Here is a 25837-nt window from a genome sequence, read left to right as displayed (position 1 = left end):
TGTAGAACAATACCTTGCTAAGTTTGTAAACTAGTAATTGAACTATAACAAGCCTTGCCTTCTAGGATGAAGAAGTGCTGTATTTTAATATCTGTGTGTCAGTGATGTTAGTTGTCCCTGTGCTAACTGAATTGTGTCTCCAGGTGAAACCTCTAGTCGTCACTGTACCGTGGTTCATATTCAACACTGTCAAGTGAAACAGTCCGTTTCACGTTCTCTACCCGGCTCTCTGCTCTCTCTCCCATTAATCACAACCTTATCAGACACTCAGCCACTTCCGCTCTACCACCCACTGCTTCATCCTCTCTGTTTCTTCATCATATTTAATCACCTGCAGTCAGTGGTCAGGCAGAACTCGCGCCTGTGATGATTGGCTGCACCAAACAGTGGGCGGGGCCTTCCCTGATGCATCACGCACACGTACCAGCGCAGCAGGACAGATCCCCTCTCACTCTCCCTCCCCCTCTCTCTACCTCTCACTCTGCCTTTCATACATACGCCAGAGCACAGACTGCAGCAGAACGCAGGGCCAGTAGGATTTTCCTCCTCAGACTGGAACAGCCGGGAAACCGGAGAGACAGTTACCCGCTGAGCAGCAGATACGTTATTCATGGAGAATCCACTGAGGAGTACCTGACCCGCAAGCTGCCGAGCTAGTAGGTGAGTGTGTGTCTGTGTGTGTGTGTCTGTGTGTGTGTGTGTGTGTGTGTGTGTGTGTGTTGTGTGTGTGTGTGTGTGTGTGTGTGTGTGTGTGTGTGTGTGTGTGTGTGTGTGTGTGTGTGTGTGTGTGTGTGTGTGTGTGTGTGTGTGTGTGTGTGTGTGTGTGTGTGTGTGTGTGTGTGTGTGTGTGTGTGTGTGTGTGTGTGTGTGTGTGTGTGTGTGTGTGTGTGTGTGTGTGTGTGTGTGTGTGTGTGTGTGTGTGTGTGTGTGTGTGTGTGTGTGTGTGTGTGTGTGTGTGTGTGTGTGTGTGTGTGTGTGTGTGTGTGTGTGTGTGTGTGTGTGTGTGTGTGTGTGTGTGTGTGTGTGTGTGTGTGTGTGTGTGTGTGTGTGTGTGTGTGTGTGTGTGTGTGTGTGTGTGTGTGTGTGTGTGTGTGTGTCTGTGTGTGTGTGTGTGTGTGTGTGTGTGTGTGTGTGTGTGTGTGTGTTTGTCCCGCTGTTTACGTGTGTCCATGTGTGTGAGTTCACTGCAGAAGCAGCAGCACTGCAGCAGATAAACCGACCAGGGGCTCCGCTCATCCCTCTCTCCCCTCCCCCCACTCTCCTCCTCCTCATCTCCTCTTCTTCTCTTGGAGCATCCATGGACAAGCAGTGACTTTACCCATTTGTGAGAGCACAGTGTGCTGTGTGCTGCGTGTGTTTGTGAGAGAGTAGAATTGGTTTGGCCGCACCTGGACTCGGCAACTGCGGGGTGGACATGAGGTGCGCTTGATTTTTTCTTGCCTCACGAGTGATGTGTGCTCTTGTGAGGCACAAATTGAGCTCACCCGTTGTAGTTTTTGAACTGTTTTCAAATAATCCTCCTTCTGCAGGTTTGCATTTGCCAGAAGCGGTTGTGTGGGCTCCTAGACGCACCCATCCCTCCTTCGGGACTGCCCCACTTCCTTTCTACCAGCCCCTCATCCTCTTTTAAGGATAGGATGCCCGTCTGTGCGCCCCTGTGCTGAGGAGGCGTCGGCGAGCAGCAGTATGGGTGCTGTGCTGGCCGGCATCCCCACCACCCCCTCTTCCACCAATCTGCCACCACCACGCTGCCCCACCAACACGGGCGCTCCTCCCAGCCCCGCTGATGGGCGAAGACACTGACGCCACCCCGACGCTCAACCACCGCGGCTTCCTCCCCGACCACAACTATGTGACTGAAGGTAAGGGGACGACAGAGGAAGCTGTACGTGTCTTGAGTATGTGTTTAAGTGTTTCCCAATACGAGTGTGTGTCTATGTTTCCAACTTTTGGAGAGAGTGTGTGTGTGTGTGTGTGTGTGTGTGTGTGTGTGTGTGTGTGTGTGTGTGTGTGTGTGTGTGTGTGTGTGTGTGTGTGTGTGTGTGCGTGCGTCAGCGTCAGCCTTTCTGTCTGACAAAACAAGCTCAGGATGGCTCTCTAATCTTCTGTAAGCTATATGTTCAAACAGAGCCGCAGACAGAACAACAACAACTAGGGAGCAAAACATTTCTTCTCTGCCAAATTAATCCATTTTAGGAAAGTTTTCCTCTCTTCCATCCCTCCTCTCATACTATTTCCATTTCCATGCCCTGCTCTTTTCATTTCTGCTATTTTGTTTGTGCTTTCGTAACCACTTTCTTACTTTGTGTAACGCAGCTATTTTCTTACACCGCGGGGAAGCATTGATCTGGCCTGTGCTCAAATGTGAGTTTGTCTCGGTTTGTGTCAGGCGGGAAAATATTTTTTTTTCCTTGTAGACTATGTAGTTTTCCAGAAAAACAAGTTCGAAATTTCCACCACATTCTTTTGTACTTACTGCTGTGTGTGTAATCTCTCATATCATGACAGACACACGTTCTCTCCGTTGTTCCCCCCCTCTTCCATATAACAGGTGTCAAATGGAATTCATAGCGTATCAGATCTCAGGCGGGGGAATATTGAAAAAACCCGGCAGCACACAAACCGTGCGAGCCGCTGAATTTCTTTGGTTTGTTTCATAAAACAGACGGATTATAACCCCGGATAACCACGTTCTGCTAATCACAATAACTCCACTAATCTTACCTGCACACTGGCTTCCCTGTCCGCCCTCCTGCCTTGTGTGTCTGTTTCTTACGCTCAGCTCATTGTTCGCCAAGCCTCTCAGACCAGAACAGCGGATTATCATTTAAGGGTCATGAACGAGTTGCAAGCTCATTTGTGATCCGCATATCACCGTGGAAAGGGAATTACGCTTCCTGCGTCTGTGCTGTAACATCATTTCCACACGCAGGATCACATGCTATAGTCAGGGGAGAGTTGTAGTGCTGCCTGTTGATCGTGCTTGTGTGTGCATTCAACGCACTACTGAAGACTATCTCTGTTTGCCTTTTGTTTGTCTGTGTACGAATGTGATTTTCAGTTCCCTCTTATACCTGCGGTGATTCCGTGAGCACTACGTGTCTTTGTCCTTTACAGAAAAGATATTTTGATGAGTGAGTGGCAAAAAATCAGCCGTAACATCCGTCACCACCCATCCATTATTGCCATAGAAACAGTCAGTGATGATAAACATTCTGCTTTTCATGCTTGGCCAGTGTGATTGACAGGTCATCTCCACCCACCGATGATGGCAGTATTAATTATTCCACACATCTCAGGCAGACGCAGACATTGTTCAGGGTGAATTGCTGATGAGCTCACACCAAGGTGGACATGCCACTAAACACTACCGAAAAGAGCTGCAGCACATTGACCAGCATGAATGTTGACGAATCGTGCTCAAAAAAATCCATCTCGCAGGAAGTCCCCCGATGACCAACAAATGCTATTTTCTGTCACAAATATACAAAATATTTCATTACCTGCCTCTTCTCCTATCTCCTATCTCCCTCCAACCCCCTCCACCTTTCCGCCTTGCTCACCCCATCCCCCGTTTCCATCCCCCACTGACCCCCTCCCCTCCTCCCCTCCTTCTTTCCCCACTCGCTCCTCTAATGCAACTCACAGCATTGCCCGGTGCTGAAGTGGCGCATCTGCCAAACAATTATCCAATAGTGCTCTAAAGGCTGCTCAAACACAATGTGCTTCTGTATGAGTGTGAGAACGACAGAGGGTGGTAGAGACAGACAGGGAGATGGTACATGGGATTTTATGCTTGGGTGTGTTTTGTTATCTCCTGTGTGTTTCCATTTTTTTCCCATTTTTTTTGTGTTCGCCTGTGTTGCATTCATATTCATGTTTGTGTCTTCGAGGAAACGATGTGCATCTTTTTGTTTGCTCACGTTTGTGTCTGGTGTATGTGAGTGTGCGTGTGTGTGTGTGTGTGTGTCTGCAGGTGTTTTGTGTGTGCATATGTGTGCGCGTGCATACATGCCAGTGTGTTTGCAGATCGTCCTTGGGGGGGATTCCCCTGCCCTTTAACTCCTACAGGGGAGGGATGCTTAACCTCCCTCTACCTTACTGTCCCTCCCTCCCTCCCTCCCTCCTTCCGTCCCTCCATCTCTTACTCCCCTCCTTTCTCTTCTTTCACCTTCCAAAATATCTCCCTCTGCTCCACCCTCACCTCCTGCTGGGGTGGCATTGGGTTCAAGGATGGAGGGGGAAATAATAACGAAGTCTAAATTTTGAGATTATTTTGAGAGTTTTGTGAGTAAATTATTCACGAAGCATTACATTTCATAAATAATGCACACATATCAACCACATTATTATTCTGTACCATATACAAGAGTGTTTACTGTTAATGTTGTTGAGTAAAAACTGGTGTGTTTTTAACAGGATCCCTCTGGCTTTGGAAATGTTTCATAAACCAAAGGGATTGAGCAAATATTTAGTGTAGCGAGGAGTTAGAACAGAAAGTGAAAACACTAAAGCCCCAAATTGGAGTGACCTGCAAATATGTATATATATATAATTAATATTAATTGATAACGGGAAAATGTGAAAGAGTAATCCACACTTCTTGCCTTGTTGTCCTCCCTGTGACATGCAGTGAGGACAATTATGATCACCTGCAAAACTTCATTTCATAAAATGAGACCAAGCAAGACATAGTAAGACTCTGTCCCATTAGGTGTCTGTCTCTGTTCATCCTTCATGTCTTTCTAGCCTTCCCGCCAAACCCCACATCTGAATATTTCATGTGACATAGATACAATATGATTATGGATAGACCACCAGTAGATTTTCTTTGGTGAGTACTCATGGCCGAATGTGGTGATGTAGTAACTCAGTCCCTACCCTTAACCCTACCCCCTTCCTCTCCTTGCCTGGTCCTCCTTCCCTCCTCCCTTCCGTCCACCCTTGCTCCTCTTGCAGGGCTGCTCCTGGCTATAGCCTGAAGAGCTCCGCCCATCCTGTCCACCCCTCTCCACCCCGGAGTCCTCCCCCAGGATGTTGAGTCCCATCCAGGTCCTGTGCTCCGACATCACTACCCTTTCTCTGGAGCCTGAGCCGTTTGCCTCTTACACTGAAGGTGTGTGCTCTATCCTCTTCTATCCCGAAGGTCATATCTATGTCACGCAACTGCGCCACATGACCCCAGTGTGAGGTGTGAGAGTTTATGCGTGTGCACCTGTGTGGAAGTGGTTGCATGTAAAAGTGTGTGTGTGTGTGTGTGTAGTTTGAGTCAGGTGAATTCCCACATGGGTCTGAGTGTTATAAATATCTGAAACATCCCTTTGTTTCTGTCTGTCTGCCTCATATTTTTCATGTTTCTCTATTTTTGCACTTGCCTCTTTATTTTATGCCTCAGTCTGCCTGCCTCAGGATGAGTTATGTGAGTGTGTGAATGTGCATGTGATTACTTTCTTTAAATAGTTTAACCAGATGACTCCTCGTCTCCTTCAAAGCAAAGCTGTCTTACTTCTACTTCTATTTAATATTGAGGAAGACACACACACACCCATTCATACAAGCATTCACAGGTCTGTAAACTTCTAAACAGATACAGTATTGATATGTCTGTTTAAATATCCACACACACAGGGATACGACTAAGGATGTTTTCTATTCTCAATTCAACTGCCACTTATTTTCTCAATGTATTGGTTAATTGTGTGGTCTATAAAATGTCTGAAAACAGTGAAAAATAACCAATGTCTCGGAGAACTGTTTGTTTTGTCTGACAAATAGCAGTTTGCGATTTTGAAAAACTAAAGAAATCAGACAAAGGTGGAATCAGTCATTTATTTTCATTCTGTGCCAAAAAATACTTACTCAAATAATGAATTTATTACCCCAATTCCCCAAAACATTGGGACGCTGTATAAAATGTAAATAAAAACAAAATGCAATGATTTGCAAATCCAATAAACCAATATTTTATTGCAGATAGACTAAAGACAACATATCAAATGTTGAAACTGAGAAATTGTATTGTTTTATAAAAAAAAATATGCTTATTTTGAATTTGATGCCAGCAACACGTCTTAAAAAAGTTGTGACAGGGGCATGTTTACCACTTTGTTGCATTCTTCTTTTTATAACACTGTGTAAATGTTTGGGAACTGAAGAGTTTTGGAAGTGAAAAGTTGTCCTATTATTGTCTTAGATGGATGCAGCGTCCATGATTCTCTGAATCTTTTAATGATATTATGAACCGTAGATGATGAAATCCACAAATTCTTTGTAATTTTACGTTGAGGAACATTATTCTGGCGGAGCCACTCTGAAAGACTCTTTTTATACCCAGTCACGTTACTGATCTGTTGCCAGGTAACCTAATTAGTTGTGAGATATTCGACCAGGTGGTTTTTTTTTCTTTACACAACTTTTCCAGTCTTTTGTTGGCCCTGTCCCAACTATTTTTAGACATTGCTGGCATCAAATTAAATAAAGCACATATTTTTCATAAAACAATAACATTTTCTGTTTCAACATTTGATAGGTTGTCTTTGGTTTATTGCGATTAAATATGGGTTTATGTGATTTGCAAATCATTGCATTCTGGTTTTATTTGCATTTTACGCAGTGTCTTTCACAACTTTTTCAGAAACGGGGTTGTATGACCTGACTAATTGTGTCAGCTCTACACATGTAGGTAGATGTTAACCGACATAGAAGAAGGACAGCAAGAAACATATTACATTTCAGCATTTATGAGGCATCGAGTCATAATCTGAGTTTTCAATATCGCTGGGTTTAAATTGGGTTTAAACTAGCTAAACTCCTAATCTTTTTTTGTTTTGTTTTGGTACGGTCTCACAAATCTGCCTGAGAAACAAATAATTTTCTCGGCAAAAATTAATCTCACAATGCAGCTTTGAAAATTCATGCAGTCAGAAGGTGTTGCTGCAGCTAGGTGGAGCAGGATTACAGGTGTAATCCACACACGCTGAAGCTGGCTTGGTTTGAGATTCTAATTGTTTGTGTCTATAACCATTAGGCTCACACCGGCTCTGCTCCATTGTGCCAACGTGTGTTTGGAGAAATAGCAGAATCCCTGCTGTGCTGGGCTTAAATCGCTCCTCGACACACATGTGCACCTCGAACACAAACACATGCACCAGTTTTTTTGTTTTTTTTCCAGATAACTCCAAAACTGCAGGACAGGGATCAATTTAACGTCTCCCTGCGGCAGTCTCTCTCCCGTCAGCTCCTTCGTTCCCTCCTCTCCCTCCAACCCGTTTATTTCTCGACAGGGTAATTGAGTACACACACTTGTGCACACGTACACAGGAAATGCAGGGTGCCTGAGCTACAGCATGCACACACACACTTGCCAACACACACACACTCACACATACATCTCCTGCTGAGTGGTGGCTTGTCTTCGCTTTTAAGGAGTGTGTGCTTTTGGCTCGGCTTTAATGGTCCGTGTTTACCCAGACCTAAGATATCTATAATTGGGACTGTTGGACGTCTGCTCCCCTCTCTGTCCCTATAGAGACCTTAACAAAAAAATGAGGACCCCCCTCCTACCCCCCCACCACTCCACCCTCATCTATCTCATAAATCTCCTCTCCTCTCCTCTCCTCTCCCTCTCCTCTCCTCTCCTCTCCTCATTTTCTCAATCATTCTTTCAGATTTTAGCATAAATAATTGAAAATCTGAACTGCAGCTGAAAATGTGGACAGATTCGAATAGCTTTTTTTTTTTTTCCCCACCAGTCATTCAAACCCCACTTCAGAATAAAAGGCAGCAAATTCTTCTAATTGAAACGCTGCATTAAAGGGAACGTTTAGCATTTCTGTTTGAAAAATGTCGATCACCAAGTCAATTTTCGGAATAATTGCAGATTAATTGTCTGATTGATAATTAGATTAATTGAGTTACCACTTCAGTTATGTCTGTGAGTTATGTTTGTTACTAGCGGTGTAGTCTATTAAATGCCAGAAAATTATGAAAAAGCAATGTTTTGTTCAAGCATTCCAAAATTTTCGTATTCCTTTTACAATGATATAAAACACAGAAATATAATAAAATCTCAAATTTTGGAATCTATAACCAGAAACATGTTTTTGAGCATTTTTGCAAAATAAAATACTTGATTTAATTACAATTAATACTTGATCGTGTCTTTGAGTGCTTGTGTATTTGGTGATTGTAACTCATGCGCATTTTCTTTTCACGTGTCACAGGGTTCATTCATGTTTGAGTTGTTTTGTATTAATGTGTACTGTATGTGTGGGCGCCTGCACATGCAGTCACAGTGTGTTCCCTCAGCTTTTGCAGTGTGGCAATGAGTCAGACAAGCCTGCTGATGCTAATGGTCTGTCTGTGGGAGACAGACACAGCTAGCTTGCTATAGTGTTGCGCACAAACATCCAGTCCATAAAACAATGACTTCCAGCTTGACAATCTTAACAGCCACGCAGGCACATACACGTCGTTTCATTGGACAACAGAGCCTCTTGGAGGGGAACCACAGCGGTCAAGACGGTGCCTGTTTCTGCACTGGCTGTTTGTATTCTTGGAGCGATATTTTTCTGTAGTGTTCTCTAATAAAGAGAGCGAAAGAGACAGATGGGTCTGAGTTTTGTGTGTGTGCACGAGAGGGAAATGGAGGATCACAAAGATAAAGGGGGTGGAGGTTGAGAAGAGACAGAGGAGGAGACAGGGGAGTGTGTGCTCCATATTTTATGCAGCTATATTGTGCGACGCTCGTGTGGTTTTGCTCAGCTTAGCTCTTTTTCTCTATTTGACTTGACTGGAGACACAGTTGTCTGTAAGTGTTCAGAGTCAGACAGTCACTTACACACAGAACATCAACATTTAATGTGCATCATGTGCCATTTGCTATTCCATAATTTGCATTTGGAGCTCCTTGGTGTGTGGATGTGAGTTTGGCTGCATGCATAGGGGCCTGTGTTTATATGAGTGCCCTGACCTGTGTGCATGCGTTAATTATCTGCATATCCTCAATCAGGGCCATAATGTCTGCTCCATATCCTGGTCATAATTTAGTAACATTTGTTAGTGGACAAAACTGTAACAGCATAATTATTTTACTGTGCTTCTTCTTCCTGCGAGAATTGGATTGATGAATCCCACTTCCTCCTTCACCAGACTTCCATATACGGCTAACCGCTACGAGTACCACCGCTACTGGTTGGCTCTGCTCGTTACCGTGGCAACCCCTACTCCCATTCTTCCACCACCAGCATCACCAGCACTATGTAGACGCTAACGTACGAGCAGGCGGCAGAGTGCCGTGGGGGAGGGATGAGAGAGGAAGAGAGCTCAATGTGGATAGACAAGCAAGGAGAAACTGAGAGAGTGAAACTGGGGAACAAGAGATGAGCGATGACAAAAGAACACGTGGGGAGAAAAGGATCGAGTGAATGAAACAGAGGAACGAAATTGGCTCTGAGTAATAAAGAAGGTACTTCTGCGTTTGAGATCTGGAAACAGTGTAAAAACGCCCGGAAAGACGGTAGAAATCGAGAAAGATGTATCCAGTAATGCAGAGAGTGTGTGAGGAGCAGAGTGAATGAGATTGTGTTGGTGTGGAGATTGAAGAGCAGTCCCTACCTCCCCTCATCATAAAACCTCTCTCTCAAGGCCACCACAAAATAGACAAGGCCACAGCTTTGAATCACTCTGACTCTCAATAAATACACTCTCCTCACTCTATTTTTGTTACAGCTAAAGGTTATTGAGGACCAGGCTATTTTCTAAATAAACCGGAACCAGTGGATTGTTGAAGCTTATCCATGATATTTTTTTCCGAAGATATTATTTGACTATTTGGTAGTCCAGAAGCAGATTTGAGCTTCTGTTACACAAAAATGTCTGAGGCAGAACTTGCGCTTGGTCACTCAAAATGTACTTTGTTAATACTCACCCATTGTTGTACAGCTGTTTTTTTCCACTCATAAGGGAAATACTGAGGCACTGCAGGTTTTTGACAATTAGGTAGGTTTGTTTTTCAGGTAGCATTGCTTTATCAACTCAGAAATTTCCTTGCTTTTATGCCTTTTATTTTGTTTAGTTTCAAAAGTTACATGCAGGCAATTTGATCTACAATGCTTTTAGATTCCTTCAATCCAAAGACATTTCAAGTGTTAACATTTTTTTTTTTTTTTTTTTGAGAAAATGTCGCTCCAGTGGCTTATAAAGTGGAAGTAGATGTTGTTCTAACCCAGTGTAGTTGTTCAACCACAAAGTGTGGAAACACAGAACATAACACGTTTCAACAAGGAAAGGTTCCACTTCTTAAAATTTGTTGTAAAAGTTAAATGAGAAGATCATCTGTGAGCTAAATACAGTATGTAGCTACAGCCAACAATAACTAACCTTAGCTTTGTAAAAACATAGGAAACGGGGAGAAACAGCCGACCTGACTTGATCTAAAGTTTAAAAAACAGCCTTCCAGCACCTCTGCAGTTTTCTAATCAACAAAACATACTGGAACTATTTGTTGTCCAAATGCAGTAACTTAGTTTCTAATGGTTGTCTGACCTCTTGGATTGATTGCAAGACTCCAGAAACCCAATTACCTTTCCTTTTTTTCTTTTCTACTTTCAGATAGAACTATTCTTTAAACACACTTCATTAGTATTGAACTGATTTTGTCAGTCTTTAAAGCAACAACTGACATCTGCCCCGTACACCAGCAGCTGAGGTGCTGAACTGAAGCCTGAAGCAACATGTGGATAGAATGTGACAAAGAAAGCTTGACAATCTGCATTTGTCGTAACTGCGGCTGATTATGACCATTTTGAAGTTCATCCAGTCATCGCCACGGTGATCAGCATCACCACCAACTGTCTGTCTTTAACACAGCCACAGATTTGAAACTTCGCAACTGAGCCGAACATCCAGTTCACTTCTGTCACTAAACAGACCGGAACTGTTTACTTGTTTTGTACCAATGAATCAGGTTTAGGGTGACTGAGAAGCCTGAATATAGAAGGATAACCAATTAAGCGGAAATGTCAGACTAAATGGAATACACACATGTTGATCATAGTTTTAAAATGTATCCATTCACAACTATGGCATTCATGATCATGGAGAGTCAGCACATCAGTTTAGCCAGAAGAGTTAATTTGAACATGGGACGGTGAGATAACCTGAGATTACTTGTTATGGCTCCATACCAGGTTAGCTCCATCCTTCTCCACCACGTCCTTTTTAAAAAAAAAAAATTGAATCTGTGTCTGTAATCGTTATGAAACAGGTTTAACCGCTGATATTTTTTTTGCCTCTAGAGCGGCTTTGTTTCCAAATACATACTTAAAAGTAAATCTTCAGTCTGCAGCACAAAGGGGACCTGAAAGGAGGATAAGTAGACAGAAGGACATATTACAGGCGATGTTAAACTAGATTCAGGCCTCGGCTGTAACACTAATGTGCCCTTTGTTAGACGCCACTACTGAGTGCTTGTATTTCACACTTAGTGTATTGTATCACGTAGGAAGGACGACCGAAAGCACTGAGTCTGTATAGTAAATGCTAAGTGGTTAATAACGTGCCTTCTCCCTATATTAGTGTTGTAATTTGGAGTGTGTCTTTGGGTACTATTGATGTGGACATTTGGTGGACAGAACAATAATGATATCTGATCAAAAACGCATACACTCAGGCACTACAAAGATTATAGAGTTCATATTTATCTCTGCACAAGGTGAACTTAACTGACACTAATCCTGTGCGTCACTGTGTCATAATGGAGCTCAGATCACACCTGGGCCTACTGTGAAACAGCTGTGTGTGTGGGGGGGTGGGGGGGACTTTTGTCTATGTTTTGCTGGGATAATATTTTCTCCTTAATGTGAATTGTCTCTTAAAGCTCACACACAAATGCATAATTTTTGCGTTAGTGATCAAATATTGTTTTATTACACATTAATTTGCATAATGGTTTTTCATTTTACATGTTAATGCATTGACTGTTTGCTTGGTTGAATACATCAGTCGGGTAAATGTTAGGCAGATGAATGATGATGTGTGGTCATTTAGCTAATGGCAGCTCTCTCGCTCTTTCCCTCCCATTTCTCCTGTAATACTACCTCTCTCCTCTTCCTCTCTCCTCTTCCTCTTTCTCTCTCTTGCTGTCTCCATCTTTGGCTTCATGTCTCACTCTCTCCAGCTGATATCATCTCCACTGTCGAGTTTAACCACACAGGAGAGCTCCTGGCTACAGGGGATAAAGGGGGCCGTGTGGTCATCTTTCAGAGGGAACCTGAGGTATAGTAGACACACGCACACACACACACACACACACACACACACACACACACACACACACACACACACACACACACACACACACACACACACACACACACACACACACACACACACACACACACACGCTAACGTTCACACACTTAAGACTCAAACTCCAATATAACATTTTTCATTCCAGCTGTGCGAGCAGTGATGAATGCACTCGGTTCCCCTCCAGCTACGCTCTATATTGGTTGATAAATAGTTGATGCCCCTGCTGTGTCAGAGAGTGTATCGTTATAGCTGTGCAGAGTCCATGCCATGGTGCTTCTTTACATGATCAAGATTAAGGTGACTGAATCAGGTCCCGAATGTTACGTTGCACCGTGATCATACATCATACATTAGCAAGTGCACGCTTTTGTCCACACGACCTTTTCTTTAATTTCCTCCTTTTCTTTCCACAGGGCAAGACTGAGCCATTCTCCCAGGGAGAGTACAATGTCTACAGCACCTTTCAGAGCCATGAGCCTGAATTCGACTACCTTAAGAGTCTGGAGATTGAGGAGAAGATCAATAAGATCCGATGGCTGCCTCAGCAGAATGCTGCACAATTCCTCCTCTCCACCAATGGTGAGAGACCCACACTTACATATACATCTCAGAGGAACCTGGAAGCTGTTGGAATGATTATGAAAGGCATTATTTGAACTCACACGAGATATTGTTGTTTCTCGCTTAGCCCTTTCTACCCGAACAGTACCAGGCCATACCTTTTATTAAAACGTGACTGATCGGATCTCCAAAGCTCTCCAAACGGCGTAATTGAGAACCTCCAGGAATTACTGGTCCTGTATTGCGTTGCTGTGTTGCTAGAGATGTACCTCAAGTTTTAGAACACAATCAACAGCATCAGACTCGACTGACTCGTTGTAAGGGTATGATGCAAATGATATTAGGTGAATGCAAAAGTGTTTTGTTTTATTTCCAAATTCACCTAAGTGTTCTTTATCTGTAGAGGCTGTTCATTTCAGCCGTACAATTAAAGCACAATTACCGATTGAACTGCAGTGTGTTCTCTAAAGCGTATTTGTGCTTGTGAGCTGCATGGCGTAATTAGGATCTTTATATGAGTTTCATAAATCAGAAGAAGATTTTCCGCTGTGTTTTCATCGAGAAGAGTTGCTGCTTGCGTCACATCACATCTCTGTTGTGCATAATGATGAGCTTGTCTTACTCGGCAGACAGGCCGAACCTCCAGGAATTACTGGTCCTGTATTGCGTTGCTGTGTTGCTAGAGATGTACCTCAAGTTTTAGAACACAATCAACAGCATCAGACTCGACTGACTCGTTGTAAGGGTATGATGCAAATGATATTAGGTGAATGCAAAAGTGTTTTGTTTTATTTCCAAATTCACCTAAGTGTTCTTTATCTGTAGAGGCTGTTCATTTCAGCCGTACAATTAAAGCACAATTACCGATTGAACTGCAGTGTGTTCTCTAAAGCGTATTTGTGCTTGTGAGCTGCATGGCGTAATTAGGATCTTTATATGAGTTTCATAAATCAGAAGAAGATTTTCCGCTGTGTTTTCATCGAGAAGAGTTGCTGCTTGCGTCACATCACATCTCTGTTGTGCATAATGATGAGCTTGTCTTACTCGGCAGACAGGCCCCATTGTACAGTTTATATTCTGAGTTTATGACTATATAGGAAAATCTATAGATTTACCCTGAAAGCCCTGATATAGATTTCTTTAAGTAGTACATTATTTATAATTGAAGGTATGAAAAATGTAAGACCTGCTTCAGCAGTTCGGTGATGACACTGCTGAGACACTTGGTGTCATTTTTCAGGAGAATACAAAGAGTCTGAGCTGTCTTTGTAAACCTGATGGTTTGAAGTATGGTGGATTATCTTGTTTGTTCTGTCATTTATGTTGAATTCAAGAGCTGTGTGTGTCTTTTTGCCAAAAATACCACTGCAGTTTATTTTAAGATTTCAGACTTTAGCTTTGATGAAATTTTGGGTGGAAATCTTCAGTATATTTAGTCTACTCTGATATTTTTAATCACATCTAGTCTGCGATCCTCAGATAAAACCCGAACCTTAAAGCTTCTCAATAAGCACCTTTCATTTAATAGTAACACTTTAACATTATGTCGGTTCATATCTGATTAGTTAATGGCTCTGTCTTTTGCCCAGATAAGACCATTAAGTTGTGGAAGGTGAGTGAAAGAGACAAACGGCCAGAGGGTTACAACCTAAAGGATGAGGAGGGTCGCATCAAAGACATCTCAACAGTCACCTCCCTACAGGTAATTTGCCATCTTTATATCTGTCTAACTGTCTCTGTCTTTCTATAGCTATCCTTCTTTATCTAACGCGCAGGTTTGGCAATGAAACTGGGTCAGTGGGTACAGATGTGTTTGCATGTGCAAAAATGGGTCACTGGCACAAGATACATGCGAGTGCCTGAGTGTGTGGGGGAAGTGAAATCCTCAATTTCCAGCCGCACAGAGCAGCAACACAACATCTGCACTAGATCTAAATTTGTCACGGCATCAGTGTTTACATTAGCAGTGAAATCTCAGCAATCTGTTGCTCAGTAACTCACCGTGTGTTTGTGTGTGTATGTGCTTGTACAGTAAGAGGTCTGAGAATGTGTGTGTGTGTGTGTGGTGGTGTTACCACTGTGTTGAATGCAAAGAAGGACATACATAGGCTGTAAACTGTGCATCAAAATGGAAACTTGTATTGACAAAGAATTTATACAATGAAGCCAAATCAACTTAAAGTCAAGTATTTAATTTGCTCTTCTTCTTGCTATCAAGCACGTAAGGTTGGGTTCTAGCTGTGCTCTATTATTGATGCCAAAGGAAGTAATGCATTAAATATTAATTTATGGTACAATAAAATCATTTCAATTTATTCTGTTCTCCATCATGACAATCTTTCTTCTCCTAATCAGCTATAAGGGAGTTTATTACATTTCCCTCTCTTTGCTTCTTTACCAGGTGCCAGTGTTGAAGCCCATGGATCTGATGGTGGAGGTGAGCCCTCGGCGAGTATTTGCCAATGCACACACCTACCACGTCAACTCCATCTCCGTCAACTCTGACTATGAGACCTACATGTCAGCTGATGACCTGCGGATTAACCTCTGGCATCTGGACATCACCGACCGCAGCTTCAGTATCCTTTTTGGGTTGTAGTGAACATGCAAATCAGGGGAGAGGAAGACAAACGCCTACATATGCAGTCATGTAGGTGTGAGCCTGAACACACATGCTCAACCACATATAACGGCAGGGATAGATTTATTAACGCACAAGGACACAGATAATGAATGCATACATTAACACGTAGATGCTCTATAATCAATTCCTGCCCACACACGGAACAAACTCCTACCTTGCAAATCCCACTTTGTTGTATGAAAAAAATGCACAAAGACACACAGTTTTGGGGGAGGGGAATATTATTCTTGAGAAGTGAAAATGTATCTTAATGAATAATTCAGAGGCTGCATAAATATTTCAGCCCCTTTCGGAGTCCTAATCCAGCTCAATGGGACACAGAGCAGTCGCATCCCTGACCCAGACAGGATTTATAAAATTACAATTTATCTGAATATGGAATTACTTTCTTCCCAACAATCCTCCTAAGATATATTAATATTGGTTAACTTTATTCCTGCTGTAAATTATTTACATTGTGTTGGCTGTGGATACATTTCCATACACATCATTTTTATTTGTATGTGGGTTATGGGCCTGCATGGGCGTCCACATGGCTTACATTTTAATTCATAGTTTAATTAGTTTATCATTAAGTCAGTTACTGATTAATATTGATGAAAGGATGAATACATGAATAAATGAATGAATATGTGCATTATGCTGTACACGGTATGGTGGCAGTCATGAAAGATAAAAGAGTTCAGGGTGAAATATATAACGCCAGCCTCAGAAGCTGACTCTTTGTTGTTTCCCTGAGCGATGATGCTCTCTATCAGACATTGTGGATATCAAACCAGCCAACATGGAAGATCTGACAGAGGTGATCACAGCGGCTGAGTTTCACCCACACCACTGTAACTTGTTCGTCTATAGCAGCAGCAAAGGCACCCTGCGCCTCTGTGACATGAGAGAAGCAGCACTGTGCGACAAACACTCCAAATGTGAGTAAACCTGCTGTGAGACAGGATAAAAACATCCACTTACTTTTTTTTCTTTCTTTTTTTTTTTTTTTTCACCCACAGGGTCAGAATGTCCATTTCTGGTGGTTTTGCATGCTTTATCAGAGAAACTCAAAATTGTTCTGCGTAACAATTTTCAAAGCATACTCTTAAGGTTTTCCTTTACCTTTTACCAATATGTTTTTAATCACCAACCAATTAATCTATCCAGACTGAAGTATCTCAAAAACTACAGAGTGGAACATTCATGTTTCCCAGAGGATGAATCCTAATATGTTTGGTGATCCCTGACTTTTCCTCGAGCGCCTCCATGAAGTTCACATTTGTGGTTCTGAGTGAAATGTATTGACAACTCCTGGATGGATTGCCATGAAATTTGTTACGCACATCCATCCCCCCTTTCAGGGTAAATTGTAATCACTTTGGTGATCCCCAAACTTCTCATTCAGAACCGGCATCAGCTTCAAATTTCAGTTTTTCCAATACTTTGGATTGGAAAGCTACATTCCCATCAGGCTCATCTCTACTGCATTTTTACTTCTAATCACTAAGTGCTAACAGGATAACTAGAATGATCAACATTGTGCCCGCTAAACATTGGTATATTGACATTGTCATTCTGACCATGTTAGCATCATGATGTTAGCATTTTGCTAAAAGCAACACAGTGCCCAGTAACAACCTCACAGAGCTTCTGGCATGGCTGTAGAGTCTTAGTTTTAATCTGGTTGATAACTTGTGTGAAAATCACTTTGCAGAGACGTGTTTAACATACCTAATCCATCACAGTACATCAATTGTTAGTTTGCTCCATTTATGTGTATTTTTGTAATTGAGAGCAGGACTGTTTGGACATATTGTGTGTTTCATTTGTAGAGACTGAAATCAAGCCTGCAAAATCTCAGGTACTCTTATTTACTCATTGAATTATCCAAAACCTAAAGTGTAAGACATTTGATTTCCTCACAACGTGGGAACACGATATATCTCTTTTAGAACTCCTTCGCTCTGTGTAATAATGTTTCTTTCCCCCTCAAGTCCACTCTTTGATTAATATAGAACAGGGCTGGTTTCTTCATAAATCTGCTGTCCTTCAGGGGCCATGATTCAATTTATGGTACCAGTTATTTTTTATTTAATATTGATGGTTTCCAAACTTTTTTTCCCCCCTACTTTTTGTTCCTGTTGAAATGTTTTCCGTTTGATTTACAGCTCTGACCATGAGTCACTAGTATAGTGTTCCTTCACAAGCCGTGCTCAACAGGCCGCTTTCATTTTGTTTGATAGATTCAGTTTTTACTAAGAATTTGAATTCATCTCTTTGAAATTTGCTGATGTTTATGCACGGAAGTATTCAGACAGCAACAGCTGTACATAAATATACAAAACTCATCTGCATGTATATGTATGCATTTAGTTTATGAGGCTAAAGTCTCATCTAAACCTTTTTCTTTTTGTCTGTACACGAGACAAAGAAACACATACCATCAGCATACGACACGCACACATCTGTGTTTCTGCCTCGCATCTAGATTACTGGCACTCACCCTCCTCTCCTCCTCTCCCCCCCTTATCTCCCCCACCCTCTCCAGTGTTCGAGGAGCCCGAAGACCCCAGCGCTCGCTCCTTCTTCTCCGAGATCATCTCCTCTGTGTCAGACGTCAAGTTCAGCCACAGCGGTCGCTACCTGCTCACCAGAGACTACCTGACAGCCAAAGTCTGGGACCTCAACATGGAGAGCAAGCCCCTGGAGACATACCAGGTGTGTGACCGACCATGTGTGACTAACATGAGGCAGTGTTGAATAAATAGAGATGCCACCATGAATATTTTCTTTCATACAAGCTACTGTGATGAGATTTTCCCCTGGCAAGGAGCAAATCTCGGCAAAGTGAACTGAATAGTAGTTGAGCAGACATTAAAATATTTCCCTTTGATCTACTCATCTCCCAGAGGCAGGGATCGTTGCAGATCCGCTAATATATTGTTATTGATCATCAGTTTTCTACAACTACAGTCTGTATGCTGCATTTAACCATATTTAGTTGGCGTTATTACTCTGCTGGTATCCTGATGCTAACACCACATGCAACCGTGTTCCAAAGTCCCGCTTAAGTTTTTTTTGGTATCTTTGGAAAAACACAACAAATGCAAATCTTTCTTTACAAAACACAAGTGGTTATTGAATGATTTGATCACTGTGAATGGAATATGCAATGGCTTTTCCAGTCACCAGATCTCAACCTAACTGAGCATCTTTGGTCTGATATGTGTTAGTCTTCACCACATCATTAAAACACTAGATGGGGGAAAGTATTTTTTCTGTGTACTTCCCTCTAGCAGAGTTAGAGAATCCATTCAGTACTGAACCAGTTCTTTTGGCTCGTGTTGGCCCAATCCCTTACTAAGACTCTTAGCAGAGCTTCTGCTACTAAATCAAACTATTCATTAGATCCCCTTTTTTTTTTTTTTTTTTAAATGCGTGTTTTTTTTAAAAAAGTATTTCTGACTGGAATCATTGTAGTTTTGTCTGAACTGCGAGGTGACAAAATGTCCCTTTACTGAAAGAGGGCTTTGTCATCCTGGAAAATATGCATAACTGGAGTCAGAAATGAATCATGGGCAGAAAGTTGCCTCTTACAATCACAGTACTTATTGATGATTAGATTTTTCCAAAACCTTTTAAGGATAATTGAATTGATTACAGGCCAGAGGACTTGACTTTTCCTCATCAGTGCAGAATCATCAGAGATCCTCACTCTGGCCAAAGTTTCTAACTTTGAACTGCAATCTCTCGATCTGTGTGCTCTGAAGACAAATGCGTGAGACAAATACGAACAGTAAATTAGCAGTACGCTATATAAGTGGGGTTGACACTCCAGGGGCTTAACATGCTCTTGAAAATGTACTCATACAACACAGAGTGCTCAGCTGAGTAAAAAGCCTTTTTTTTTTCTATTTGCCCATGCTTTCACACATACTGTACACGCTCAATATGTCTCTTGTGTCACTTCTGAGTGTTTACATTAGGCCACAGCAGCTTCTGTTTATGCATTTATGGGCAGTAGAAGTATTCCTCAACTCCTTTCTTCAATATGTGTTTGGTATTCCTGCCGCTGGCGTGTGGGTTGTACACGTGTGTTTGTGTATGTGTGTGCGCCTGACGTGTGAGGGCCTCTGAGGCAGTCAGGAATGGGAGGCTGAGACGCACCGGAGCTATTTATAGGCTGCCGAGCCTCCACTCATAAAGTAAAGCGGGAAGGAGGGATACCTTACACAGCGGCTGACACCTAGATCTGCAATGCAGCACAGAGAGGGAGGAAGAGGGGGAAGGAGGGAGAAGAGGGGCGAGGGAGTGTGAGGATGGTGTGATGAGAGGAGGAGAGAAAACTGAGGGGAGTAAATGATCAGATGAGGGAAAGGGATAGCAGAGGTTGCATTATACAGTGGCAAAAAAAAGAAAGTAAAGCCTTTGAAAGTGTTTGCTTTCATTTATATATTTGTCTTAAAATGCGTTCAGATCTTCATCTAAGTTAGAATTATAAACAAACTCAATATATATGAACTCATAACACAAGAATTAGTGTAGTGCTCTTGTCCATAGTTATTATATCATTCAAACATTTACAAAGTTGGACAAAGTCAACTGCGAGACTATGAACGTCAACAAAAGCTAATTACAGTCAGGAGTTAACACACTGTAGTCCAGTCAATGAAACCAGTTTGGAGTTGTGGGTTAGAGCTTCTTTGACTTATAAAAAAAACACTCAGACATTTTGACTTTCCTAATGTCTTTCAAAAAGAGATCTCAGAAGACTTGAGAACATGAATTGTCGATGTGCAATAATATAATAGCAGTTCTAAAATGTTACACAAATTGTCTATAATTGGAGATGTTTTTGTCGTGTGGCTGCCGATCCTAGAAGCAGCCACCCGGCTAAGATGACTCCACAAGTACAACACAGGGGGGACAAGTGAGATAAAAAAAAAAAAAAAAAAACAGGAGACGCCCAGAGTAAGAGCTAAAGGCAGATCAACAAATCATTGGAGCTGGTCAACATCTTTGTTTCATGAGTACATCATATGCAGATCATGGCTGCATAGAGCACCGAGTCTGTCATGGGACACCACGGAGGAAGCAGCTGTTCTTCAAACAGCTGTCCCAACAGCCACTCTCAGTGCTGCTGGGACAGTGTTTTGTGGACTGATGAAACTAAGGTTGAATGGTTTGGGAAAAACAGCGCTGCACGGCATAAAAACACGAAAACATCATCACAAACTTGGTAAAGTGCTGCAGATAGAGCATCAGGAATTGGGGCTGCTTTGCTGTGCTGTTCCAACATAAAGGGAGAACGAACTCCCAAATTTAGCACAAGTATTGTACGGGATCATGTCAGTGCAGCAAAACTCGGTAGAAGCTGGGTGATGCAGTGAGACCATGTTAAAGAAACTAAAGATACAAAAGATTCTGATTGCTTGTGTCTTATTATCATGAGCTCACTGTGGTTGTCTGTGTTTAAAGGATCAGATCAGATTTTGTAATCAATGAATGCAATAAACCAGGTATTTCCAGATGGCGCACACATTTTCTCTCTCCACTGTATGTGAGTAGATGGAGGAAACTGAGAAACTGGGGAGAAAAAAGGATTTCAGTGCTAAACTGCTCTCTTTTGGTTGATTTACACTCCAGTTCCCTCCTGGAGCTCGAAAAATATGCACAAATTCACGAGGGATGAGGCTCTGTACTCTAAATCAGAGATCATGTGGACTGAAAAAAACAAAAACAAAGAAAAAGACTGTAAATTCAGCTCCAGCTGACACTGTATCATTTCACCCTGTGCTGAAAGACCCATAGGGGAAAACCAAAATGTCACCAGGTTTGATGTACAACCATGAGACGACCTCAGCTTGACCGTTTATTGATTGCAAGGCGACTGTTGACTGCTGACTTTATGCAGAATGTGAAAAGCGGGGGCTTAATGCAGACCACAGTGGCTGGAAGAAGGTGTAGATTTCAGCCCCTTGCATCACCGAGCAGACACAGTGCTGACACAGGCAGGTCGAGGGAAAGCACCAGGGAAAAGAGTTATTAGTCAGTGAATGTGTGTGTGTGTGTGTGTGTGTGTGTGTGTGTGTGTGTGTGTGTGTGTGTGTGTGTGTGTGTGTGTGTGTGTGTGTGTGTGTGTGTGTGTGTGTGTGTGTGTGTGTGTGTGTGTGTGTGTGTGTGTGTGTCTGTTCTCATGTGTGTCTCTATTATCACGCCCTTGGTGGGTGCGATAATAGAGAGCTGGATGTTAATGGATTTGGTGCTATGGAAAAGGAGTTTAGATTAAAATGTAATTCTGGCCCTTGTATTGCCAAGGGCCAGTGTTAGATCTTATTAGTGTTGCCTTCTGGGAGGTTTGTGTTACAACTTGTCTTTGTATGTATGTGTGTTCGTGTGTCTTCTGCTCACTCTTCTATTTATAGTTTACACCGAGAGTCAATATCTAGGAGTGAAGCAGCTGCGTGATTGACACGTTTTTGTATTCAAATCTCTGTGTGTGTGTGTGTGTGTGTGTGTGTGTGTGTGTGTGTGTGTGTGTGTGTGTGTGTGTGTGTGTGTGTGTGTGTGTGTGTGTATTTTTTCTTCCAGGTTCATGATTACCTCCGCAGCAAGTTGTGTTCCCTTTACGAGAACGACTGCATCTTTGATAAGTTTGAGTGTGCCTGGAACGGCTCGGACAGGTACCTGACGTGTCTGCACGTGTTTGTCTCTGTACTGACTTCATGGAAACAACGTGTCTCAAGGATAAAATGTCAAAGGAAAGTTAATAGGTTTATGTTTTAAACATCAGTTCACTTAAATACTCACCACAGTGGTGCTTTGCCAGTTTTATGAGCATTTGATCGTGTTCTTTCAGGAATTACAGGAGTCTAAGCTGTTCAGAGAATGTTTGTGGATTAGCTACAGAAACTATTGTCTTCCAGGGACGTAAACACGATCAGTTGGTCCACCTCTTTTGTCCAATCTGCAATATCTCGACAACTATTGTTTGGATTGCCGTTAAATTCGGTTCAGAGGATCCTGAGATGGTCGACACTAATAACGTCGTTCATCCTCTAACTTTTCATCCGGAGCCAATACCTGATAAAAAAAAATTGCAGTGTCAGCTTAATGAGCCACAGCGCTCTGTGCATTGTGTAAACATTGTTGAGCATTTAGCACCGCCTGACAGAATCACAAGTAAGACTACCGAACAGATGATAGATATCTATCTTTTAGGAGCCGGTCAAACACGCGACGCATTCGACGCCTTTGCACATATCACACAGCTGTTCCGATTATGTGTGTTGGTGCATTTTAAACACCCGACCACGGACGGTCAAATCCGAGTAAACAGTCGAGCTAAAATCTTGTGAAAGCGTTCATGTGATCGCAGCTCATGAATGTCCTCGAGCACAACGCTTGGATCCATTCAGCTGTGCCTGTTTATCCTTTACTTACCCGTACAATGTGAGAGAAACGAGAATGACAGTAACCGGGTCGCTCCTCTGCTCTCCTCCCGGCTCTGTCCAGTGTAATCATGACCGGAGCCTACAACAACTTCTTCCGCATGTTCGACCGCAACACCAAACGCGACGTGACCCTGGAGGCGTCGCGAGAGAGCAGTAAACCCAGAGCCGTGCTGAAGCCGCGGAGGGTCTGTGCCGCTGGAGTAAAACGCCGGAAGGATGACATCAGTGTGGACAGCCTGGACTTCACCAAGAAGATCCTCCACACGGCCTGGCACCCGAACGAGAACATCATCGCCATCGCTGCCACCAACAACCTGTACATCTTCCAGGACAAACTCAACTCTGAGATGCATTAATGAACGGATGTCAACGAGTTTACACCCGAACACACAACTATGCCAGAATGTACACATTATCAAACGTACACTCGCGCTCTCACACACCCGGGAAGATGCCTAACAAACTCGGTCAGAAAACCAACACCCACATCTAGGTTCTACTCCTTCACCTCCTCCGCCTCCCAGAACTGAAAGGACCTTGACAGGGCTAGAAAGGGAACAGGCTGGATTACGCAATGGATTATGGATTGCAAAATTGTTCAAACTGTGGATTTCTTGATTGTGAGCCTCTGGCTTGTGCTCGATGGTGTGTTGAGTGCTACAGCTCAGCTTCTGAGGGGGATCGACCCTCCCTCCCCAGACCGGAGAGACGTTTACATGTTGTGTTTTTTTTTTTTTTTTTTACTTTCTTCAGGCTCTTTTCCTCTCTCCACCTCCTCCTCCACCTCCTCTTCCTCCTCTCCTCTCCTCTCCTCTCTGTATTTGTTTGCTCGAGCAAAGTCTATTCTTATCCCTTGCCCACTGTTTTGTGTAACAAAAACCCTTTGTGGTTGTCTACCAGCGATACTGATGAGAAATCGGGGCATTTATATAACCTGGCTGTTCGTTTGATTTTCCGATCCTACTTCTGTTTTTGTAACTTCTCGTTAGATGATGTTGATGATGGTAAATATGATGGCGACGTAAAATGACATACAACAATGAACTTGGGACCGCCCCGTCAACCCAAGTGCACCAGACTCCTCTGAGCTCTGCCTGATTCAGGAGATGACTGACAGCAGGGCTGTGTTCAGAGAAATTAACTCACCATGGCCTAATATGAGGACACACACTCGTACCCGCTCCACACAGTGTGTTTCAGCAACCAAGGTTTTCTCGGCTGAAACAGGCCTCTGATTGTGGTCCCTGCTTCTGGTCTGGGGCTGCCTTGTGTTGCTACGTTGACATTAAGTACGTTAACTCAGATGAAGCAAAAATGAATTGAAAAAAAAAAAATTGAAAAAATGAATTCATGTCAACAATCAAGCAAAAAGATGCTGCATGTCAAACAGATTTAGCTTAGGTGTTTATAAATTGACTGACTGACTGACTTGGCTGCCTTCTTAACCATTTAGACCCAGCTGTACAAAGGCTTCAGGGGCCCCAGGGCTCCTTGCAGCACGAGTAACCATAGATGACCGAGCTGTCCTACCTTTATATGTGTCTTCGGACACTGAAGCATGTTTACCAGTGTTCGGTTCATACACGTACATTTTGAATGAAGCCGTCCACGACGTCAGTTTCTACTGTTCGAAACTGAGAACCAAGAGGAATGGGGAATGTTTCTGATTAATGTTGTTCTCTAAAAGAAAAAGAAAAAAAAAAAATCAAAGGGCCTCAATGGTGTCTGTATATATCAGCTCTGTTTTTGACATGTATGAGGTTTTGTTTCGGGTTTTTTTAAACAACCATAAACGGACTGCGGACTCGATCATCTGTATTGATGATTGCCTCCAAAGCTACAGCAGAGAGATGGTACTCTAATCTCCTCAGCCTTCCTCACTGATTCCTTTGCTGATGTGCAGAAGCTTTTATTTTTTAGAAAACAAGTTTATTCTTTTATTTGTCCTTGTTTTGGAACATCTGACAAGTTGTACTCCACGTCCTGACCAAACTAATGTTAATTCACACATTTTTGTGTTAATGTATGTTCATGACAAAATTGTCAAATGGACAGTTATAAATAATGTTAATATGTTTTTGTTTTTTTCTGATTAAAGATTTCAACGAAATTGCATCCAATGAGCATACAGTTGTGGTTTTTTATTGCAGCATAATTATATAACTGATAATATTGCCATTATATTATTTCACATCCTGTAGAGCTTCAGTTTAAATGGGTCTATAGGTCATGTAGTCTGAGGCACCACCTCCTGTCATTACTCAGTTATTAAATCTGGAATGAACGATTGCAAGGGTTCCGAAACTTGGCCTGCGATGCCCCCGTTTGGAGGCTGTAAACATTGCACCATTGCCCATGTTCACATTCATGAACTGGTAACTAGTACAATATTTAATAATTCAATAATTTTACTGAAATAATTACCAAGGTTTCTTTTTTCTGTCTCATTACATTTTTTCCTGTCTTTACACAAACTGTGAGAGTTTCCGCATTCAGAAACACCATCATCTCCTGCTCTACTGACAGTGAGCTCAAGAACAAAATACACTTCTTCATGATTTGTTTATTATTCATAATGTGTTTGCTTGATGGGTATGACCTGTTTTTTTCCCCCTTCCTGTCAAAAGTCTGCTCATTACATTCTTAATGTCGCCGTGCTGACGACAGCCGTGTCCAGAGGACTTGTACATCCGGCGTGAAGACCTTTGTGGTGCCTCTGCCTTACGTTTGTAGCTTCTTCACATTTGAAACATTGTCTGCTGGGAATCAGCATTTTTGGCTGAGCATGTGAACACATAAGGATTCCTTCAAAGTTTTGACCGCAAACTTATTATAAGTCTACAGATGTGGATGTAAACCACAACGTCACTTGTAGGTGAAG

At 42.5% G+C, this 25837-nt stretch overlaps 1 protein-coding gene across 5 annotated transcripts; it reads left to right on the top strand.

The window, feature by feature from the left end:
• The first annotated feature begins 453 nt into the window (after positions 1-453).
• Positions 454-25071, top strand: LOC138633522 (serine/threonine-protein phosphatase 2A 55 kDa regulatory subunit B gamma isoform). 5 transcript variants are annotated; one of them, XM_069719794.1, is made up of 10 exons: positions 454-656; positions 1530-1862; positions 12179-12276; positions 12726-12891; positions 14463-14575; positions 15275-15452; positions 16276-16440; positions 18051-18220; positions 22094-22185; positions 23018-25071. In XM_069719794.1, the coding sequence occupies exons 2-10, from the start codon at positions 1787-1789 to the stop codon at positions 23310-23312; spliced, it is 1353 nt and encodes a 450-aa protein (XP_069575895.1). In that variant the 5' UTR covers positions 454-656; positions 1530-1786; the 3' UTR covers positions 23313-25071. The 5 variants fall into 5 exon arrangements, with proteins under 5 accessions (XP_069575895.1, XP_069575894.1, XP_069575896.1 ...); XM_069719793.1 differs by having other exon boundaries at positions 454-660; XM_069719795.1 differs by lacking the exon at positions 454-656 and adding an exon at positions 1319-1419.
• The last annotated feature ends 766 nt before the right edge of the window (positions 25072-25837 follow it).

This window comes from Brachyistius frenatus, unplaced genomic scaffold (genome assembly GCF_029030835.1).
Source record: "Brachyistius frenatus isolate BFR_SWC_R1_liver_20210118 unplaced genomic scaffold, ASM2903083v1 Contig_225, whole genome shotgun sequence".
Lineage (NCBI taxonomy): Eukaryota > Metazoa > Chordata > Actinopteri > Embiotocidae > Brachyistius > Brachyistius frenatus.
This window is presented reverse-complemented; position numbering and strand designations above follow the sequence as displayed.

Coding starts and splice junctions, on each gene's coding strand:
- LOC138633522 (XM_069719791.1), top strand. CDS start 5,035: ATGTTGAGTCCCATCCAGGTCCTGTGCTCCGACATCACTACCCTTTCT. Junction 12,277..12,725: donor TCTTTCAGAGGGAACCTGAG/GTATAGTAGACA, acceptor TTCTTTCCACAG/GGCAAGACTGAGCCATTCTC. Junction 14,576..15,274: donor CAACAGTCACCTCCCTACAG/GTAATTTGCCAT, acceptor CTTCTTTACCAG/GTGCCAGTGTTGAAGCCCAT.